Source organism: Rhinichthys klamathensis, unplaced genomic scaffold (genome assembly GCF_029890125.1).
Source record: "Rhinichthys klamathensis goyatoka isolate OS25496 unplaced genomic scaffold, OSU_Roscu_1.1 h1tg000264l_1, whole genome shotgun sequence".
Lineage (NCBI taxonomy): Eukaryota > Metazoa > Chordata > Actinopteri > Cypriniformes > Leuciscidae > Rhinichthys > Rhinichthys klamathensis.
The window spans coordinates 616,236-639,190 of record NW_026606785.1 but is presented as its reverse complement, the minus strand read 5'-3'; the positions used below and the strand labels follow the sequence as shown (position 1 = coordinate 639,190).

Here is a 22,955-nt window from a genome sequence, read left to right as displayed (position 1 = left end):
TCGTCAACCGAACATGCTTGAGCTTCCGTCTACTATAACTGATGTGTAAGTTAATGAATGTTTATATGTGAATAAAAGCCTAATTTCAATCTGTTCATCATATAAAGCGATCGAGTCTCTTCAGAAAATTTGGACTAAACTGCTCAATTCAAATGGATTAAATTTATTTTCTCTTTATGAACTTTTTGAAGAGTACAGAATGTTTTAAGATTTCATCAAAAAGAGCTTCATTTGTGTGGTCTTCAAAGTCTGATGGGTTTGGGAAGACATGAGGGTGAGTAATTAATGACAGAATTTCATGCTTGAGTAAACTATTCCTTTAACTCTTTACATCATCATGGAAACAAACTTTATACAACTGTATTTTGGCTAGATGGTGAATAAACATACAGTACATTTAAGTATCACACATGCCGTCACATTTACATCATTAATTAGATCTTCTCAAACACACAAAACCAAGACAATACCTTTTCTGTTTATAGGTAAGCATGGCTTCAGAAATAGGGAACTGGTGGGAGAGATTCGCTCCAGCCAGATACTGTGAGACGCGTCCGGCCACATCAATATTATCTGTGGACATTTTCAAACATCACTCGCTTTAAGGCACAGTATCAAATCAGACAATAAAGGCATCAAATCATATTTGAAGAGCCCATATTACCAGACGCTCTAACCTGAAGTGGGAGCTTCTAACCTCCCGAAAATGTCCCGCCATCCTGCGTCCATGAAGATGTTACAGAACTTACTGTCAAATGTTGAGATGTATTTGGCCAGTGGATGACAACCTTTCAAAAACAAAGTACATTTTGCTCACATCGAAGTAATACCACATAATAAAAGGATTGTCTTTCACATAAGACTGCAGTCCAAAATAAACACTCGCTAAGCACTAGATATGACTACAAATTGGCTTTAGCCCATAAATAATATCACCCGCTGGGTGGAATCTCTAGTTTGAACATAATACAGGGTTTAATTGAATTGTTCAAATCCTCCCATTAAGCTGCGAAAACTAAAATATGAAAAAATATTCATTAGATTAGATTAACTAGATTAGATTAAATACACTACTGTGTGTTTATAATAATTACGAATGTTTTAATGTTTTTGAATTTAAATGTTTTTGAAAGAAGTCTCTTCCGCTCACCAAGGCTGCCTTTATTTGATCAAACATACAACAATTTAAAATAGCTGTTTTCTATGTGAATATTGTCACAGACTTTAGTTTGTTTTTCTCAGTCACATGTTCTCCTTTGTCTTGGTTTCCCACCACTCGTTTGTATCCTTGGTTACCGTCATTATGAGTTCTGTGTTTCAGCTGTGTTTGATTTATCATCTCGTTTGTGTTTGCTTTAATAGTTGTACGGTACCCTTGGTCACTCTTTGTCCGGTCACGTCTATGTTAGAGGTTGTTTTGTTTGCCTGCCTGTTTGGATTGAACTGGCCTTTAAACTGGATTATTAAAGGCTTTTGAAACTTGATCATCATCATCTTCTTTTTCTTCCTTCAACCTTGCGTGACAAATATATAGTAAATTGTAATCAACTGTGATCAAAACTGAATTTTCAGCATCATTACTCCAGTCTTCAGAGTCACATGATCCTTTAGAAATCACTCTGCTGATTTGTTGCTTAATTATTATCAATTATTATTGGGGCTCAAATATTAATAATATTAAGTTCTTATTATTATAAATGTTGAAAACAGTTGCTGCTTAATATTTTTGTGGAAACTGTGATACATTCTTCGATGAAAAGACAGTTAAAAAAAGTCTTGAAATCGTTTTGAAATGTCTTTAATGTCACCTTTTAATCAATTTAATATGTCCTTGCTGAATAAAAGTATTAGTTTTAATTAATTAATTTAAAAAAAATCTTACCCCAACCTTTTAAATGGTACTGCATCACGTTTTCCACCAAAAATATGAAGCAGCATCAACATTGATAATAATCAGAAATGTGTCTTGAGCATCAGATCCTCATATTAGAGTGATTTCTAAAGGATCATGTGACACTGAAGACTGGAGTAATGATGCTGAAATCCAGCTTTGATCACAGGAATAAATTACAGTTTAACATTATATTCACATAGAAAACAGCTATTTTAAATTGTGATAATATTTTACAGTATTACTGTTTTTACTGTGTTCTCGATCAAATAAATGCAGCCTTGGTGAGCAGAAGAGACTTCTTTCAAAAGCGCCAAACTTTTGACCGGTAGTGTATATTTTTGAGAGTAATTGTAAGAGTTATGTATGTTTTTGAGAGTTAATTTTGCGGTGCGCTTCAGATGCTTTATTCTGCTTACCGACAGGAATGATCAGGAAACGAATGTAGCTCAACCAATCAGGCGTCTTGTTGGCGAGTTGCTCCACAAAGCAGCGGAGGACCGTGCTGAGGTAACTCTGATCGCCCGCCACTGCCACTTTAATGGTTGGTGGTGTTTGTGCATTACAGTTGCAGCTGTATGAGATTTACAAAATAACACAAGATACTCAAGTTCTCACTAAGACAAAATAAGAACTTCTAATAAAGAAAGCTAGGGGTTATTCTTGTATTGTGAGTGGACAGTGAGGAATTTGAGTGGCCTTACAATCGTTGAATCCTGGTGACGATGGTGTTGAAGGCGGCCTGAACGTCTGCGGGGGAAACGGTAGACACAATAGGCTGCTTGTGCTCCTGAAGAATCTCATTCAAATACTGCCACACAAACACAGGTCACGGGTCAGAGAGCAGCACAAGGGAAATTGTGAGCACGGCAAAAAGGAAACAAGTTATGAGGACTGCGATGTACATAATGGCTATTCCAGAGGTACACGTCTGCCTCAGGGAAAGACACATGTCCAAATAAATCCAAACAGACAAGACAAGTGATAAAAAACACTTTGTGTCCCGCGGTTAATGCGTCAGCCCTGTTACCATCATAACCAGCTCTTATTAAAATAATGTACGAGTCAATAAATCAAACAGTGAACTCTGGGACAAGCAAATCAAGGACAAGTCTCCTCTTTTCTCTTTTTAATATTATGTAATCACATGTATGTGTCACACATCGGCAAAGCATGGTGTAGGTAACAGGTCGGACGAAGAAGATGAATACAAAATAGACTTTATTAACAGAAGGATAAACTGTAACCAAACTTAGCAAACACATTAACGAGAACCAACAAAGAGAACAGAAACACAGGCGAATATATACCAAGTGAAAACAAAGATGATTGGCTAAACACAGGTGTTACAAACGAGGAAACTGACGAGTAACCATGGAGTCAAACTAGAACGTAATGAGCCCATGAAAGAGAAACTAACTAACCTTAATTGTTGCAGTATGTATGTACTGTATGTGTATATATATACATACACACACATTTATATATATATATTATATATATATACATACGGTATAATTTAATTGTATGCAATCATATGTGTATATACATATCTGTCAAACTCAGGTTGAGGGAGAAGATTAGACGTGACAAGCAGATCTATTAGCAGCTTAACTTTAATTAAACAACACAAGAGAGGAGTAATAAACTAGAATCACGTACCAGTGTGTACTCAAACACAACCAACACCAGACAATGAACACAGAGAACTGAAGGTCTTATATACACAAGATAACGAGGTGAAGCCAGAGGGACGAGGAAGCCCAGTGGAGCTGCGAGGACGGCGGTCCCTAGTGGAGCTGAGGGGGCGAGGAGCCAAGGTGGAGCCAGAGGAATGAGGAAGCCCAGTGGAGCTGCGAGGACGGTGGTCCCTGGTGAAGCTGATGGGGCGAGGAGCCAAGGTGGAGCCAGAGGAACGAGGAAGCCCAGTGGGGCCACGAGGACGGCGGTCCCTGGTGGAGCTGAGGGGGCGAGTAGCCAAGGTGGAGCCAGAGGGATGAGGAAGCCTAGTGGAGCTGCGAGGACGGTGGTCCCTGGTGGAGCTGAGGGGGCGAGGAGCCAAGGTGGAGCCAGAGGGATGAGGAAGCCTAGTGGAGCTGCGAGGACGGTGGTCCCTGGTGGAGCTGAGGGGGCGAGGAGCCAAGGTGGAGCCAGAGGAACGAGGAAGCCCAGTGGAGCTGCGAGGACGGTGGTCCCTGGTGGAGCTGAGGGGGCGAGGAGCCAAGGTGGAGCCAGAGGGATGAGGAAGCCTAGTGGAGCTGCGAGGACGGTGGTCCCTGGTGGAGCTGAGGGGGCGAGGAGCCAAGGTGGAGCCAGAGGAACGAGGAAGCCCAGTGGAGCTGCGAGGACGGTGGTCCCTGGTGGAGCTGAGGGGGTGAGGAGCCAAGGTGGAGCCAGAGGAACGAGGAAGCCCAGTGGGGCCACGAGGACGGTGGTCCCTGGTGGAGCGGAGGGGGCGAGGAGCCAAGGTGGAGCCAGAGGAACGAGGAAGCCCAGTGGAGCTGCGAGGACGGTGGTCCCTGGTGGAGCTGAGGGGGCGAGTAGCCAAGGTGGAGCCAGAGGGATGAGGAAGCCTAGTGGAGCTGCGAGGACGGTGGTCCCTGGTGGAGCTGAGGGGGCGAGGAGCCAAGGTGGAGCCAGAGGAATGAGGAAGCCCAGTGGAGCTGCGAGGACGGTGGTCCCTGGTGGAGCTGAGGGGGCGAGGAGCCAAGGTGGAGCCAGAGGGACGAGGAAGCCCAGTGGGGCCACGAGGACGGCGGTCCCTGGTGGAGCTGAGGGGGCGAGTAGCCAAGGTGGAGCCAGAGGGATGAGGAAGCCTAGTGGAGCTGCGAGGACGGCGGTCCCTGGTGGAGCTGAGGGGGCGAGTAGCCAAGGTGGAGCCAGAGGGATGAGGAAGCCCAGTGGGGCCACGAGGACGGCGGTCCCTGGTGGAGCTGAGGGGGCGAGTAGCCAAGGTGGAGCCAGAGGGACGAGGAAGCCCAGTGGGGCCACGAGGACGGCGGTCCCTGGTGGAGCTGAGGGGGCGAGTAGCCAAGGTGGAGCCAGTGGGACGAGGAAGCCCAGTGGAGCTGCGAGGACGGCGGTCCCTGGTGGAGCTGAGGGGGCGAGTAGCCAAGGTGGAGCCCGAGGAACGAGGAAGCCCAGTGGAGCTGTGAGGACGGCGGTCCCTGGTGGAGCTGAGGGGGCGAGTAGCCAAGGTGGAGCCAGAGGGACGAGGAAGCCCAGTGGAGCTGTGAGGACGGCGGTCCCTGCTGGAGCAAGAGGGACGAGGAAGACCAGTGGAGACACGAGGACGCCGGTCCCTGGTGGACCTGAGGGGGTGAGGAGCCATAGTGGAGCCGACTGGTCAATGGGCCGAGGTAGAGTTAAGGGCTTGATGGCCCGAGGCACAGCTAAGGAATCCACTCGCCACGGCAGAGCTGGTGGACTTAAGACCCTAGGTGGATATGAATTACAGGGTAGAGTCAACAGAGGAGGAGAAGAGGGACTGGAGGGAGCCAGCGAAGGCGGGGCCGAAGGACTGACTGCTTTTAGCCAGAGAAGGGCGATGAACACTTAACGCTAGGCAATGAAACTGACTGGGATCAGCGAAGGAAGATCGTCCTCATCTAGCTCGGCTAAAACATCCAGTGGCACATTTGTAGAAGCTGGCTCAGTCATCTGGTCAGACTGGGCGTCGGTCTTCGACTCGTTGCAGGCATAGGCTCTGGCATAGGGTCCATGGTGGGCGTTAACATTGGCTCCATATCTGCAGTGGGTAAATACTACTTCTCCGTGGTGGGAGTGGGTTCTGGTTCTGCAGGGTTTGTGATGGACGAGAACATCATGGGGGTAAGCACATTGCAAACACTGCAGAATGGCCTCTCTCCAAGTTCCTCTCTTAAAGTCAGGTAAGTTCAGGGGGCTGTAATAGTTTGCCCCAATCCAAAACAAGGATTTCAATAATCCAATATAGGGAGATCTTCACGGGCAAGGGAGATGAATTCTGCTGCTCGATCCATATTCTTTCTGTTAGTCTAGTGTTCAGTCACACTCGGGTTGAGGTAGAAGATGAGACGTGGCAAGCGCATCTATTAGCAGCATAACTTTAATTAAACAACACAAGAGAGGGGTAATGAACGAGAATCACATAACAGTGTGTACTCAAACACAACCAACACCAGACAATGAACACAGAGAACTGAAGGTCTTATATACACAAGATAACGAGCTCTGTGCACTTATTAATAACGTAATGAATAACCATGACCTCAAAGAATGAGTGGGAACACAGGACACAAAGAAAAGCAAACTAACAGTATTTGACAACGAAACCAAAACATAATATAAACATACATAAACACACACATACTATTTATATATAAATATATATATAATTTAATAAGCATATATAAAATGGAATGAATATATATATCTGAACCAGTTTACCATGATTGTATAAAGTACAAATGATTATTGAAAACTGGAAATTTGTAGAATAATGAGCATTAAATTCTCCTTAAAAGTAGCTTAGTTTTTAAGTTATTGCTAAATAACCTGTTAAAATTAACTGACGTGAACAGTCGTATTCCAACTAAGGAAGTGGACTAGTTGATTCCTCATTCAACTAGAAAGATAAAACACTACTAAACACTAACATATAACATTAACACACTAATTTCCTACAAAATTGGCTAAACATCTTTCAAATTGGATTTAAAAATCACCTGTTTTTGGAATAACCCTAAAATACACAAATAATGGTATTGGTAATTGGTTTTGTTAAAAATATTAAATCAAACATAATTTTTTTTACAAAATATCAAAACAAGAAACATTTCATTGAGATGCAAAATTACAAAAACATATTCGGAACACAATGTACCAAATTTAGTAAGGATCGCACTTTAAACAAAACAAATATATGCCAACAGGGTAAGAATAATAAACTTATTTCAAGATATATTCTATGAAAACAAGTCATATCTCATTACACAATTTTAATTGTCAAGTACATGTATATTGTTTTAAGGATGTTTCAGTATGTTGATTTGAAAACAAATCCCAAATATATAAAAAACTAAAAAACAAATTCATGGTAGGAAACACGCACCTGCCCCTGCCAGTCTGTAGTGTTAATAAGGATGATATTCTCTGGCAGATGTTCGTCAGAGTTCAGGATCTGATTGAGCTGATCGTACACTGATTTCCTCGGGACCTGCGACGAGAAGGACGTTGGGTCAGAAAACGAGCACTAATTTGTCTTCCAATATGTTCTTTGTTCTTCTAGCGTCAGGCACAAACACTTACACAAACCTGTGTGATGAGTCTGGAGTCTGGCGAGGTTTCGCTCTCGATGCTGCTGGTGCGGTCGCTCTGAGCTTTAGAGTTCTGCCTGTCCTTCATGGACGTGCTGCGCGGACGCCGCTGGAGCTTAGCCTCTGCTTTACTGGAGAGAGACATACTGTATTACAACTGCTGGAAGGAGAGCGGCCAGCACATCCCCAACCCACCTACAGCCTGATAAACCTCAAGAGCTCCTGCAAGACTTTTTGGACTTGAGCTGGAAAACCAAGCTAAAGGCATGTTTGTCTTAAGGTGTATTCACACCTGCCTTGTTTGGTTCGATTGAATCGAACTCTAGTTCGTTTCCCCCCTTGGTGCGGACCTTTTGGGCAGGTGTGACTACAGCAATGGAACTCGGGTGCGGACCAAACAACCGAACCGAGACCCAGCTGAAGAGGTGTCTCGGTACGGTTCCAAACGAACTCTGGTACGGTTCGTTTACGGTGTGAACATGAACCGACCCAACTGCAAGAAAGCACTGCGCCTTTGAGTTAACAGGCTTCCGTAGTCGGAGTTGCGTTATGGGAAAGTGATCTGTTGTAGCCTACTACATTACATCTGTTGCGCGTCTTTCTGCGCGCCGTGTGTGCATCATTGGAATGGAATGAATGAGTGTGTGCATCAGGACATTCACATACAGAGCGTTCTCTTTAGTCTAATCGCGCATAGATGCTAAAAAGAGCATTTGCAGTTCATATAATGTAACGATAGTTACAATACAAGGATGATACTGCGTTCATTTACGTTAAGCCTTTTTTGCACTTCCTGATTTCCCTACTTGAGAATCCTTGTCCAATGAATGGACGACCTTAGCACACGTGTGGTTTTGTTTACACATTTTGGTTCACTTGCAAAAAGAGCAGTGTGAAAGCGAACCGTAAAAAAAAAAAAAAAAAAAAATGTATTTGGTCCGGACCAAAGCAAGCGAACTATCGGACTTTCCTGGTGCAAATACACCCTTAGGCTGTGTTCACACTTGTAGTTCAGTTCTTTTGGTCCGGACCAAAAAATAAAATGATAGAGTTAGTGCCAAGTGCTTGGCATACCAATGTAACAACTGAGACCAATCAGACACAATTATTTGTTATGGTTAACAAATAATCTTTAAAGCTCACTCTGGGACCTGTGATCAGATAAGTTGGTTTTATTGCTGTCAAAAATGTGGTCAAGACAGAGAAGACAGAAACAGACTTTAAAACAGACTTTCCTGCATTAATTTATTGATGAACTGATTAACATGAAATTAACACGCATTCCAGAACATTTTGTGAATGATTTACTGTCTTATGTTGTGTCCTTTAATACTATTATCTGTTGATACTATTATCCCTTCGATACTATGTATTTTATTATAGAACCAACGGTCAATGTAACCTCAATTATACCACGTTTGGTCTCTATAAATTGGTACTTTGAAGATCGAAATGATTGTGTACATGATTTGCCGGTAGCTGCCCAACATATTAGTATTACAAGAATCTTCCCTAGTTGTCTTCATCAGAAACCAACACGCTTAGGACAAAGACTCATAAATTAACCCCAGAGTAACTTTCCCGCTCTGGAATTTCCACCCTTCTCATTGGTCAAGCAAACCCGGAGAGGTGGGGCCTTTCTCGGGCTTTATTAGAGTCCAATTCACAGCGACTCCCCCTCTTGTTTCCTGGTTCTCGACTGCGGGTTGATGTCTGTGGGGACCCCCACCGGGCTGTGACCACGGCCTGCTATGCTTTCACTCTCCCAACAGAGTCAGACTGTAGTTTCTTCAATCCAACTCAGAGGAAAACTGCAACTTTGCCATTACTGAATGGGCGATCATCAACTCTTCCGACTTCCTCACTCCTTGGTTACCTTCGTGGCCTCTCCGGCCCAGGGCCAGCAGGCCTTAACTCACAACCAGCCATGTGCTCATGGAGAGAGAAAACCCTTCATCCAGAACAGTCGAACTACCCATGCAAGTTCATCATATCTTCATCCAAAGGAGAAGAAAACGATTGCAACTTCAATGTTTGACACTCAAAGGAAACATCAACATTTTTCCAAGATCTTCAAGAAATGTGTCTGCTGCAAATACCATGCAAGTACGTATATACATTTAATGAGGTACTCTAAAAATGATAAGCTGATGGTTCTTTTCATTTTTGAATGGATCTTTCCCATAGTTCCATTTCCTGCTTCCGATTCCATCCTTTCACTCACCCTTTTACCCATGAATGTAAATGTTTAGAGTTATGTTTGTGATTTAGTTAATAAAACTTGTGCACAATATGTATTTGGTTCTGATTCACTGCTTGCAGACAAAGTCTCTTTTACGATCTTGATCTTGTTACATGCTCAAAGCGCTGTACATGCTAAGAAATAATTATTTTTCTGTGGCCATGGAAGATACCCTCTTCTTAGAATAAATGAATAATCAAAAGAGTTCGTTGGACGAACTGATTAATTGATTGTAATATTAATTTAGCCACATCAAGTTAATCCAATTAACTGACCCAAATATTCATAAATAATCTAATCATAACAAGTTTTTATTGATTATTAATATTTCATAGAGCTAATTTGTTACACCAAGTTCACACTTGGCATGTTTGGTTGGATTAAAACGAACCCCTGCGATTGCTCTGTAGTGCGGTTCATATGACTAAGTGTGAACGCTGCCATCCAAACCCTGGTGCACCAAACAAGCGGACCGAGACGCTAAAAAGATGAGCCAAATGAACCAGGCGAACCGAACTACAAGTGTGAACACAACCTTATTCAAATGAACCGCTCTAACAGAGCAATCACACCAGAGTTAGATTTAATCCAACCACACCTGCCAAGTGTGAAGGAACACACCCTTAGATCATGGTACCTGGTTTCTAGATGGTCCACACTGGTTTGGGTGGAATAAATGTAGAGTATTCAACTCATCGCAGAAGGACGCTTGCTGCTTCCAGTAGTCTTTTCAGTCTGAACTAAGATCAGTAGCTCTATAATACACATTTTTTGGCCTCGTCTGCCTCCCGAGGCTCTACAAAAGAAGCTCAAAAGAGGCGAATCGTTGATGCGCTGCTGCGTTCCAGATTCACTAAAGTGTCTGTGAGCCCCTCGCTCGGGGACTGAGTCTTAATGAGCTCATTAGCCAATGCAAACACACACATATGCCGTCTAGCAGAGGCCTGTGAGAACAACCGGCTAGAAAACGACATGGAAGAACAGACGTGATGCACCACTAGAGAAATATAACAGATGGGTGTTTCTTCAGCTCAGCGCTTTCTGTCCTGTGGACTTTTAGAAAATAAACTTGCTTAAAACGTACTTTTCTGTACGACTATCCTTTAATTCAGCGGTGAAAACACGCGCCTACGAGAGGTTGTGATAAAAAACAGATGGAAAAGGAGGACAGGAAGGCGAGAGTGTGTTACCTAGGCGACATGAGTGTCTGCGACTCGGTCTTGCAGAGTTTGCCCACCGTTCCTGCTAGTTTCTCTGCGCCGGCGTCCCAGCTCATGTTGGCGTCACATGTCGCCTCGTCCTCCGCCGGCTCCTGCGTGCAGAGACAAACATCAGCCGGGAACACGCATCACTCTCTTCAAGGGCTCGCAATCGGCATGTTGCTGTGGAGACGGCCACTTAGCCACAAAGCAGAATCTGAAAGAGTGTGTGTGTGTGTGTGTGTGTGTGTGTGTGTGTGACTTCCACACACTAGATACTGTTATAACTGACTAAGTGTGTGACACAGACCTTAGCCTTGAATTATCAGCAGTCAGTGCACAAAAACAGAAAAACACGTTTTGAAAGAAGGATGGAGAGTTGGATATTGTCATTGTTTGAAGAAAATTATGTTTGCAATATGTTTGATGAAGGGAGAAACTGTGGAGCTGCAACCCTGGCTTGTGCAGGTGATTCATTGGGTCAAATAAAACCTGCTTTACTGTCACTACTTTTTTTACCTTTTCATGCGTTATTGATCGTGTTAACTTTGACAGCCCTAAATTCAACACAAGAGAGATTTTCGTCACACACAGTATGAGTTTTTTCTCCTCCTTTTGATTGACATTAGAATGTCATAATATAATATAATATTATATTATACTTTGACAAAACGTATATATATATATAAAATGATACATTTTGTAAATACATTATGTGCATAAATTATAAAATATTAAAAAAAAATATTATTATTAAAATATAATTAAAAAATATATTATTATTTTTCATTGGAGAACGGCTGAAACTAGCAGCTTTATGTGCCTAAAATGCTGGACATTAATACAGAAGTTGTCACTGACCGCGGCGGCGGAGTCCAACACTGTCGGGTCATCCGGATATCGTCCACACACTGCTCTGTTCTTGTCCACTGTTAACAGATCACCAGTCTGCACACACACACACACACGGTCATGCTTCATGGGAATAGGTGGTCACTCCTGAACTCTTTAGGTTCAGGTTCCTCATCCATGGTAATAGAGACTTTATCAGTTTGAATTCGGACTGATTTGTGGCTTCTACAGAAGAAGATATCATCACTTGGATTATGTGTCTGTGTCTAAGAGTTTACACACTGTCATACAAAAAAAAAAAATCCTATGGAGACAATGAATGGGATTATAATATTTTCTGACGACGGCAAAAAGCACTTACTACGTATTTTGTCAAAATCGAGTTATGAGATAAATGGGTCTATTAGACTGTGATCTGTCCATCAACAGATGGATTTGGCTTGACTTTGCTCAGATTTAGAAAGAAAAAGTGTAAAAATTTGTATAAAATCAACCAAAATTTAATATAAGGCATGTTTCTCAGTTTCAGTGTTGGTGTGTACTGTTTAGCCTTTTTAGGGCAGAATAATAGTATAATTGGAGTGTGTGTGTGTGTGTGAGACGTACAGTGGAGGGCGGCTCTCTCGGTTGGCTCTTCTGACTGTGCAAACTGCCGATCTCCGTCTGTGAGCTGGAGTGAGACATTCCCTCAAAGAACGGCCTTGAGTGAAAAAACATACACACGTTTACAATAGAAAAACACTCTACGAGCCAAAAGTTGTGTTTCATGGTCAGCGATACAGTATCAGTCAAGTGTTTACACTGGAAGGCATTCATTTTCAATGAGAGTCAATGAGACAGTTGGCGATGTTCATTGAAATCGTTCATCTTGTACAAACACTTTCTCATATTTAGCAACAAAATATCCCAAGAGCTGGTTTTGAAGGCATGGCCACTGCAACCAACAACACAGTGCGAGCCGACGGGAAAATGTGGAAATAATGGAAATAATTCTGGGATCAAAGTGGAAATTTGGAAATTGCTCTAAGCCAGCCAATCAGATGCGATTATGAAAATCGCTTGCCATTTTAGTGTTTAATATCAGATTAGAACTGTGATCAAAGACTTTAGATGTGCAAAGACGGTGGAATGAATGGGAGAAAGTGCAGCCTGCAATATGGCGGAATAAGTCCCGCCTCCTGAATAAAAAAAACAATCACTGATTGGTAAAGTAATTGTGCAATGCAAACTCACGCTTAGGACTGCAGATGCAGCCTGAACAAAGCAGTTTTTTGCCATTATTTGAGCGCTTTAAACTAAATTTATGAGACAGTTGATGTCAGATTTCATTGGTGATTTCAAATATGAAATTGAATCGAAAGATTTGGAGAATTTGATGTTTCCCCACTCAGATAGGAGCTTAAATCACTTGCACGACTGAAACAGCTGCCGAGAGGAAGTGATGGGGGAAACAAAGCTTTTCAAACATTTGAATCAATGTCTTCGCAAAATGATTGACTGTTTGGAGGCGGTGGAAACGCCACATGTTGGTCCTGTTGCTCAGAACAGTGTACACGCAGTGTAAACAGTGTAGAAATGTGTAAATTTAGTAAAATTGTAGGGCTTGTTTTGTTTATTTTATTTAGAGCTTGGTCAATCATACCAATAAGAGACTTTTAACTACAACTCTTCATGTTTATTATGCACAATGTGTCATTAAATGTCTACAAATTTATAAAATTGATCTGAGATCAGGTAAAAATCATATAGACAGTGGATCATGGGTTCAAGCGGCAAACCATTAAAATATCTAAACATTTCAAAACCGTAATGACATAAAGCCTTGTTTACTGAAACCACGAAACTTTGACAGTTTGAAACCGCGCACTGAATCACTTGTTCGGAAAAAATGATTAGCCAAAGGTTTTGAAACGTATTTCGAAAGCGACCATCACTGACGACAGCCTTTTCAAAGATGGCCGCCGTGTGAGGTGACCTTGCTTTGACTCATGACTCTTACTTTAGTTTGGGTTTGGGAGTGCTGAGAAGACTCTCGTTGTCCTCCATCTCTGGGCCGCTGTCGCTCTGGTTGTAGACCTCCAGACTGTCATACAGGAGATCCAGATCTTCAACCTCCTGCGTCTGATCAACCGGATCCGAGTCCAATACCTTTTGAAACCAGCACAACAGAAGCTAAATGTAGATATGTATAAAAATGTAAATCTCAGCTACAAAAAAATCAGTTTTTTATATTATAATAAGTAACTAAAAATTATTAGAATAGCTTAATGAAATTATTTGTGTGGGAAAATGTGAATTTTTGTCGTGAGATTCACCCATTTAAAAAAGAAACAACAACATGTACCGAAAGCACAAAGGCACTGAATGCAACCTTTCTCAGCCTGAATTTGCACAGGACAGGACAATCACCAGTAATGACCCATTCATACTATAAAGTGCATCTCCTCAGCTGAGACTAAAACACAGAAAGAAGTTCCTTGTGGAAAAGAAAACAATATAATCTCCTAATAATGAGAATTTACTAGAAATTACACTATTTTGTTTCTTTTCCAGGATGATAAAAAGTTGTTCAACAAACAAGTTAGTTCATAGCTGATCCGCTCATCCTTCAGTGGACATTCTACGTCCCAGGAATTTAACTTCTTAGACTCTGTCAGACTTTACGTTAGCATTGTTTTGCTCCACTAAAAAAAAAATCTGGGGCTGTATTCACAAAGAATTTTATCTTACCACTAGGAGTACTCCTAAATCGCACTAAAATATTTTAGCTAGGAGTTTTCTCTTAAAAGTTATTCACAACGCCTTTCAGACCTACTCTTAGTAAGGTAAAATGACAACTCCTAAACTAAAGAGTGAGTCTTCGTTGCTATGGATGACGTCACTTCTCATGCACGAGCTTCCTCGCAATGATCACGGTGATTGGTTGTTAGATGACAGGGCCATCATGCGGAACATAACACAGACGCAACAAATCATGGAATTACGACATCTAAATATGTCTGTGTCCTACACTAAATAATAATAGTAATGTCATCGAAATGCATATATAATGACATGTTTGTGCATGCCCCAGTGAAGTGTAATTCTAAAAAGGCAGAGAGAGAGAAAAGTCGTGAATTAAATTAAATTAAATCAAATCAAGGTAATACCCCAATGAAAACCGCCACTTGCCTAATAATGAAAAACGACACTTGCATTAACACTTGCTTGGTTAATTGACATCCTATATTAGCCTAAATAGACTACTTAAAGCAAGGAAATCTTGCTCCTATTGAAGTAATGTAATAGTTGAATGATGGTGGATTATGAACTCGCCAAAACGGAAAAGAAAGCCCAACTGGACGCAGGATCAGTTACTGCTGCTGGCCCAGTTGGTGCAAAAAAAAAAAAAAAAAAACATAATAAAAGGGAAATTTGGCACTGGGATATCAAGCAAAACTAAGCGCGAGACATGGGAGAGGGTTTGTTTGCAGATCAATGCAGCGTTCCCGCTTGTGTCGCGGACCCCGGACGACTGCGAGAGGCGCTGGTGTGCGCTACAATCATTTGTGAATTGGTCTTAGTGAGTTAGGAGTCCTCTCGACTTCTTTTAAGCTGTCCCAGACTTAGCTGCTACTTTTAGGCCTAAAATGCTTTGTGAATTTCTCTTAGTGAAAAAAATTAGGAGTCCTAAAGTTAGGAGTGACACGCCCATTATTTTTAGGAGTTGCTCCTAAATTCGCCAGTTAGGAGCTACTTTTAGCCTTAAAATTCTTCGTGAATACGGCCCCTGAACAATAACTTGCTCGTGATAGAATACAGCAAAACACCAGAGTGGTTTTACCTAGTTGAGTTTGGATTTTAGTCGAATAGAAATAATCAACTGTGCATCAAGTCAATGCTGTTGTATGTTTTGCCGTGCTACGAATGGTGGTAATTTATTCCTCAATAATAATAAAAAAGAAACTACTGTAACTACTTCCCAACAGGAAAGCTGTGATTGGAAACTCCCCAAAGTCATCGTTTTCCACAGGTTTATGTCACAGGTGTTTTGAAATATGTTACACATTAAGACGCAACCAAAGGCTGTGTCTGAAATCGCCCCCTATACCCTTAAATAGGGCACTATTTGAGGGAACGGCCATTTGTAGTGTTATCCGAAACCATAGTAGACGTTATGGAGTGCACTCATTCAATCCCACAATGCATTGCAGTAACGAGTGTACAACCGATGTACACTTAATGCTAGAGAATACCCATAATGCACTGTGAGAGTCGAGTACCGAATGAATTCCCACGTCTGACCAGAAGATGGCGCCACAGCCGAATCATCCATCCATTACAAACCGCTGGTCCAATGTGGCTACAGCGTAATATCATACGGGTATAAATCCTTTTTAATTGGTTATTAAATTGTTTAATTAAGGTTTGCACATGCTAGTTTCCATAGCAGAGTTCAGGATAAATGTTTTCTTTGCTACAGGAGCTGCCAGTTTGCAAACTTACAAATGATTATTAAACAGCTCAAACTATGCAAAAGCGGCAATTCACTCACTCGTTTTCATCCACCGCTTCAAGTGCACTATATTAGTGGAGTAATGTAGGGAATCGTGAATGAGGGTATAGGAGGTGATTTAGGACACAGTCAAAGTGAGCTATTGCACTGACAAGCCCATGTTGGCAATGCTACTCAAGGCAACTGCCAATGCAACAAATCTGTGTCATCACCCTGAATCAGGAAGTGGCTGGACTGATAGCCAAATAAATCTGGATCCTTTCCTGTAGGGCTTGGATAACTGAGTCAAGGCAAGAGGACGATGAAGTCAAGGAGTCAAACAGCTACCAACTAACAAGCTTAGACTCTAACAATGAGACTGCAAAGCTGCTTAAATCTTGCCTGTAGGCTATATAAGCAAGTATGACCTAAGTCATCATGGCCTCATGTGTCCTCTCAGAGCTAAACAGTCAGTTTAGTTTTAGAAGAGGTCTACATCACATCTTACACTGCAAAAATCAAAGCTCCTCTCACATTTCAGCTACTAGATCAATCATTGCCAAGTACCAGGACTCTTTTATAAAGGTTGAATTTTATGGCTGAAGGGATTTTTGTGATTCAAAGCACAGGACCGCAGAGTAGAGAGTGCTGAACTTCAGGCAAACATGTATTTCTCTCTGTTGTAACATATAAAAGACAAGAAGAAAATCTCACCTCATCAGATACTTTGAATCTCTTCAGGAGAGCAACAAACTTCTGCTTGAAATTGGGTTGCTACAGAGAGATTGAGAGAATATGCCATCAAAAACGTCTGGGCTGCGGCTGTTCAGTGCAATCCAGTTTACAGTAACAAAGAAGTATGGTACATAAAACAGTAAAATTATGGGGGGTTTTTTTAGTTAAAACAGTAAAATAGATAAAAGCAAAAGACGAAACGAAAAATATCTGGATTTACACTTTTCGAAAGACAATTATTGTGTCTTTAACCACTATGTACTTGCATTAAAAAACAAACTCATTGTGTTCATGCTGTATTGCAAAATAATTTAGCTGGTGAGGTTAAGGATAGGTGTGGTTATATGGAAGTAGGTTTAAAGGTGGGTGGAGTAGATTCAACTACCGTATAATTATATGTGTAACTACAGAAATTAATAACAGATGTAATTACATGTGTTTTTTTTTTTAAATATAAGTACAACGTGGAAACGTATGTACACAATAAGTGAATTGTATCAACGATTAATTTAAATATTTAGTGCATAGCAGTTGTAGACACTTAATATAAAGTGGGTCTCAATTTTTCATAATGTGTTTCAGATTGGCAAATCTACATTAGTGTTGTTCTGGTTTATGCACTGATCCTGGGTTAACACTTGTGTTCCCAATGGAGAGCTTAGTTCAAGAGGATTAGAACATCGCCTTCTATGACCTTTTGTGAACTAGATAACACTAAACCAAACACCAAACACCCCGTTAAGGACACACAGCTAATTTGTCTCTGTTTCTATCTCGCTGCCTGAAGTGGCTTGTGTCAAGACAATAATTCCAGGATAATAGATTGGGTCATCTAACAGTATCGCTGTGACAATGAAGAACTCATTGTGTGTTGATGAATTTACTAGTGCTCAACCAACATGAATTTTGTAATGGCATGATATGCAGATACCAATAGAGAACAGGGTGGCCAATATGATATGATCCAATACATAATACAACTGAATTATATCAGCAATCAGAACTGGTATCATATCAGTTAGCAGAATTGATATACAAAGACTTTTTACAAATGGTGTTCCTCAGGGCTCGATTCTGGGTCCGATCCTTTTCTGCAAGTGTTGATTAAGTGCAGAGGGAGTTTATCTGTACATACCCGGGTCATAGATGTAGTTCTAATCATTTTCCTTCGAGATTTTTTGGGCTTCCGCTGAACATCATCATCCTCATCATAAAGATCCTAAAACAGAAATTCAGGAAATTTCAATAGATTTTATTAGGTGGCAATCCTTTCTAAACATTCAAGGGGAAATTCACTAACCATGTTGGGCCATGCAAAATATACCCAATCGGTAACACTTTACTTGAAGGTGTGTTCATAAGACTGACATGACACCTTCATAATCATGACATGACACATGTCATGAATATGAAGGAGGTTTATGACAACTGTCATTAAGTGTCATTCGCTCAATTAGGACATTTTTAATGCAAATATGACATTGTTTGAGATGTCTTTGTTATGACAACTTGACATAAACCAATACATCATAACCTGTCAGTGTCTTTGTCATGACAACTTGACATTATCAAGAACATACATTTTCATAAATATGTCATAAACATGACATAGCAGATTAATTATCAAACTTAAGAAACCACTTAGCTTTATGGGTTAACATCACATTAAACTTTCATGTGGCTGGTGTTGACATTGGCTGTCATGAGGCCATTATAACTGTGTCATGAATATGTTTCTTGACCTCGACTACAGTGGTACACATTGAATTTGTCATTAAAATGTTATAATGGCTTCATGACAGCCAATGTCAAAACCAACCACATGACAGTTTAATGTAATGTTAACCCATAAAGCTAAGTGGTTTATTAAGTTTGATAATTAATCTGCTATGTCATGTTTATGTTGTTGTCATGACAAAGACACTGACAGGTTATGATGTATTGGTTTATGTCAAGGTGTCATAACAAAGACATCTCAAACAATGTCACATTTTCATTAATATTGTCATAATTGAGCGAATGACACTTAATGACAGTTGTCATAAACATGCATAAAACCTCCTTCATATTCATGACATGTGTCATGTCATGATTATGAAGGTGTCATGTCAGTCTTATGAACACCCCTTCAAGTAAAGTGTTACCAATTCTTCCCACACAGTTTTATTTCAAAATTAACACACTCTATGTGGCACAAACTAATACCAACAAGACCAATGTTATTGACAGACTACATTCATAGTGAAATCAGGGAGTTAAGTAGAAATTTCACCCCTTTTTAAAAATGCTGGGCTTTCTTAGAACAATGATAAAAACAATGTTGGTTAGATCTCCTGACCTGGCCTTGCACAGCGTCATCGCTCGCCTCCTGCTCTGATGAGTAACTATCATCGTCATCTTCAGAATAGTTATCCATATCTGGAGAACGGTCTGCAAAGACACAGAGACATTTAATGACCCCATGACATTTTATTGCCGCAAAAGCTTCAGACATACAGTGCCATCCGACCAACAGAAAAATCCAAAGCTTTAAAATGATTCATTCAAAACATGCAGTAATTTTATAGCTCCACTTTGAGAACACTTGAGCTGCTAAAGCAACTTTCCCTTTTAATGTACCGCAGCATCAGTCACTTTCTCTTTGTGTGTGTTTAAAGAGGATGAATGGGAGGATGTTTGGTGGGAGAGAGAGTTTCCGGGGGACGTTTGTTTTTATTGCAGCTTAATGCACTCAAACTGCCCATTAGCATCTTATGGTCAATGTAATGACTGAGCATAAACAAAGCTACTCACTGATGGAATAATGTAACTGGATATACAGGGTGGTTTGGTGTAGTGGTTAAAGATATGTTCCCTTCCTTCCCATTAAGATGCGGTCACATTTGTGAAAATTTTGATAAATTTCGCAAGCAAGAAAGGTCCATCGTCTGTTGTCAATAGTGTAGATATTCACAATCTCCATTGGAAAATCGTTAACCCTTTACAATAAGGTTCATTAGTTAACATTAGTTCATGTATTTACAAACTAACAATGAGAAATACATTTGTTACAGTATTTATTAATCTTTGTTAATGTTTGTTCATGTTAGTTCACAGTGCATTAACCAATGTTGACAAATCCAACCTTTGATTTTAATGACGTATTAGTAAATGTTGAAATTAACTAACATTAATCATCAATGCTGTAGAAGTATTGTTCAGTCTTAGTTCATTTTAACTAAGGTAGTTCACTAAAGATGAACCTTTCACGAAATTCATGATTGTGTGGATTCCTGAAATCCTATTGGATTCCGCCAATGAAAATTCGCCAAACAACACTAAATGTGACACACCTTTTGAGTCTTTTTCTATTTGGATACATTGACCCATGAGTGTGAGTCACCTGAAGCTTTGGCCTTGGTCTCTGGCTGCCCACTGCCGTCCTCCGGGTCGATGGGTTGACTGGACAGTGAATAAACACTTAGCTCTGCTGCACGCACCGGTGCTTCCTTCACGTTACTGTGGAGTCCTAAAATCTGGCCTCCATCTGTCGGGTGCTGCATCACCTTAAACACAAGCACTCGGAAATAAGTGACACGCCAACAGAGGTATCTGAATATGTGGCCTTCTTGTCCTTGTTTTTCAGTTTCAACTATGACTCCTCTTCATCTGAAAGCCTGAGTTTTGGTCTTTTCAAGGTTGGCATTCCTCATTGAACTCTTGGACTGAGGAATAGTCCCCTAAGGTTTTCTATGGTGAGTCTCTACTGAATATGATTAGCGCTGGAATCTCAGCAGAGAGGAGTCTGGAATTTGTGGGGGTGAAACTGCAGAGAATAACTTTCAGAAAGCTTCACGGCTGAATATAATGTACCAGTAGGTCTACACTCACATAAAGGCCCCCCTCATATCACTCCTGAATAATAGACCTCTTTAAGAACATCGGTCATGAAACAAAAGAACAAGAAAAAATAGTCGCTAATGATCATGAACATGCATTGAGAGAATCTTGCAAATATAAGAGAAGGAACATTTTTGCACTCACTTTGCACTTACTTCTATGTAGCGATGAGTACTCAATCATATTTGCATTTTAATGAGTTAGCGAACTGATACTTTCTCACCCTTCGCAAAATCTATTGGTTTACAGTAAACCTTTTCTATTGCAACTTTTATGTCATGACATTTATAATGATGAAGTTGCAATTTAGTACATTTAAAATATATTAGCTTTAAAAGTGATGCTGAATAACACAATGCAGTTAAAATTATAATCATAATGTAATTTGACATTATTACAAGTGGAGTTTTTAAAAGTGTACTTAAGTGTGTTCAGAAACAGTCATGAAAGTTACTCTCTTAAGTGGCCTTTTATTTCATTAATATTATATTATCTGCGAGTACAAAAAAATGTAATTAGCTGAACTTCAGAGTGCTTTTTTCACCCACTTAAGTAGGAGTTAAGTTCATCTCTATATGCAATTTCATTATTACTTCTATTGTCTTTGAAATGTTTAGTGCTGGATGTACTGATAAGCATATATATATATATATACATACTAAAATATAGTTTTATGGAAAATATCATGTAGGATGACATGATGACATTAAACCCACTTAAGTAGGAGTTAAGTTCATCTCTATATGCAATTTCATTATTACTTCTATTGTCTTTGAAATGTTTAGTGCTGAATGTACTGATAAGCATATATATATATATATACATACTAAAATATAGTTTTATGGAAAATATCATGTAGGATGAATTCAGGTTAATTGGGAAGCAAAACAAAAGATAATTAAAACATAACGATTTAAAAGTGTACTTAAGTGTGTTCAGAAACATAGTCATGAAAGAGTACTCTCTAAAGTGGCCTTTTATTTCATTAATATTATATTATCTGCAAATACAGTTTAAGAATATACTGTATGTATATATTAAATACACATTGCATTCAATACGATTAAATGTACTTCTTTTTTCATAAGGGCCACTACAGCCAAACAGCACTCTGGGTAATCTATGCAGAATGTAAACATCAGCCATTACTGTCAAAGAGCTGGCAAACCACTGGCAATGCATCACTACTAAGCTCTCAGTGCATATGGCTTCTTTAATGTGTGATGTGAGAGAACAAGTATCAACATATTGACCACACATGAAAGCTGTGAGTATGTGCTAATTTTACTACTGGAGAAGGGTCAAATTATAAAGGTCACAGTCTGTCTGACACAAGTTTCAATGAACTGGACACCGGGCTCGAGTGATTCATTTGTCCGTACCTCAGCCATATTAATAACGCCAACAGCCAGCGTCTTGTAGCCCAGAATAGTTCTGTTTTTATAGCGTTTCCTCCTCTGAAGCATGATCTGCAGCCGGTTGGCATCTCTCTTCAGGAAATGTGGGTACTAAAGAAAGGAAGTACGACAGCACAACAGCGATTTGGTGCATATTGTTGCTTCGCATTACATCATTTTCATCAGCAACAATGTGACAATCTCATATTTCCTGTCAAAACAACTCTTAGAGTGACCTGAACCGAGAAAGGGTTCTTGGAAGAAACAAAGGGAAAGTGGTAATGAAGTAAACACTTCGTGCAAAGACTGTAATTAACTGAGAGAAAGACTGAGAGTACTTAAACGTAAAAGCTTTCAGAAGAAATTCTATTGTTCTGCATAAATGGAATTGAATGTTTATAGTAATTAATACATTCTTAAACATTTTCTCTGTTAAAAATGCAACTAGATGCGTAATAAAAAAAACACACAATAGAATCAAAATGATATATGAAAATATGCATGTTTTTGTGGAAAAATGATATATACATAGATAAAAACTATTTAAAACAATTTCCAAAGTAAAGGTAGTCCGACAACGCATTGGATTAATTTTGATTTCTTTTTCAATTACAGTCATGTATACTGCAACAACAAAATATTTTCAACTTTTTATTTTTTCCGACATGTAAGACCTTTTTTATTCTGTTATATTTTAGCCTTTATTATTGACATTTGAAGCAATAGACGGAAGTGACAGGAGAGGAGAAAAGGGAAAGGAATCACAAGCTGGGACTTCAAGGGTAAATTATGAAAAGATGAAAGTAAATGATGACAGAATTGACATTTTTGGGTGAAGTAACCCTTTAAGGGGCCAAGCACAAATAAGGCACGATAAGTCATGCCAGCAAGGCTGGAAGCATCAGGCCAACTGCAACAATGAGCAATTAAAGACATTTTAAGATGATTTTAGGCAAAATGCCTGAAAAATCATAGATACGGTCACTAGT

General features: G+C 40.2%; 1 protein-coding gene across 4 annotated transcripts in view; it reads right to left on the bottom strand.

The window, feature by feature from the left end:
* Nucleotides 1-22,955, bottom strand: part of si:ch211-126j24.1 (phosphofurin acidic cluster sorting protein 2) — an 81,457-nt gene that overhangs the window by 23,530 nt on the left and 34,972 nt on the right. For 2 of the 4 annotated variants that reach the window (XM_056267848.1, XM_056267850.1), the window contains exons 4-18: nucleotides 21,952-22,077; nucleotides 20,073-20,235; nucleotides 19,029-19,120; nucleotides 17,826-17,909; nucleotides 16,670-16,729; nucleotides 13,481-13,629; nucleotides 12,088-12,181; nucleotides 11,491-11,577; nucleotides 10,621-10,742; nucleotides 7,181-7,319; nucleotides 6,984-7,088; nucleotides 2,596-2,702; nucleotides 2,311-2,465; nucleotides 678-788; nucleotides 471-573 (exon numbers count right to left, since the gene is read on the bottom strand). In XM_056267848.1, the coding sequence (XP_056123823.1) occupies nucleotides 471-573; nucleotides 678-788; nucleotides 2,311-2,465; nucleotides 2,596-2,702; nucleotides 6,984-7,088; nucleotides 7,181-7,319; nucleotides 10,621-10,742; nucleotides 11,491-11,577; nucleotides 12,088-12,181; nucleotides 13,481-13,629; nucleotides 16,670-16,729; nucleotides 17,826-17,909; nucleotides 19,029-19,120; nucleotides 20,073-20,235; nucleotides 21,952-22,077 (1,697 nt within the window). The remainder of the gene's footprint in view (nucleotides 1-470; nucleotides 574-677; nucleotides 789-2,310; nucleotides 2,466-2,595; nucleotides 2,703-6,983; nucleotides 7,089-7,180; nucleotides 7,320-10,620; nucleotides 10,743-11,490; nucleotides 11,578-12,087; nucleotides 12,182-13,480; nucleotides 13,630-16,669; nucleotides 16,730-17,825; nucleotides 17,910-19,028; nucleotides 19,121-20,072; nucleotides 20,236-21,951; nucleotides 22,078-22,955) is intronic. The other 2 variants (XM_056267849.1, XM_056267851.1) reach the window with 1 other exon arrangement.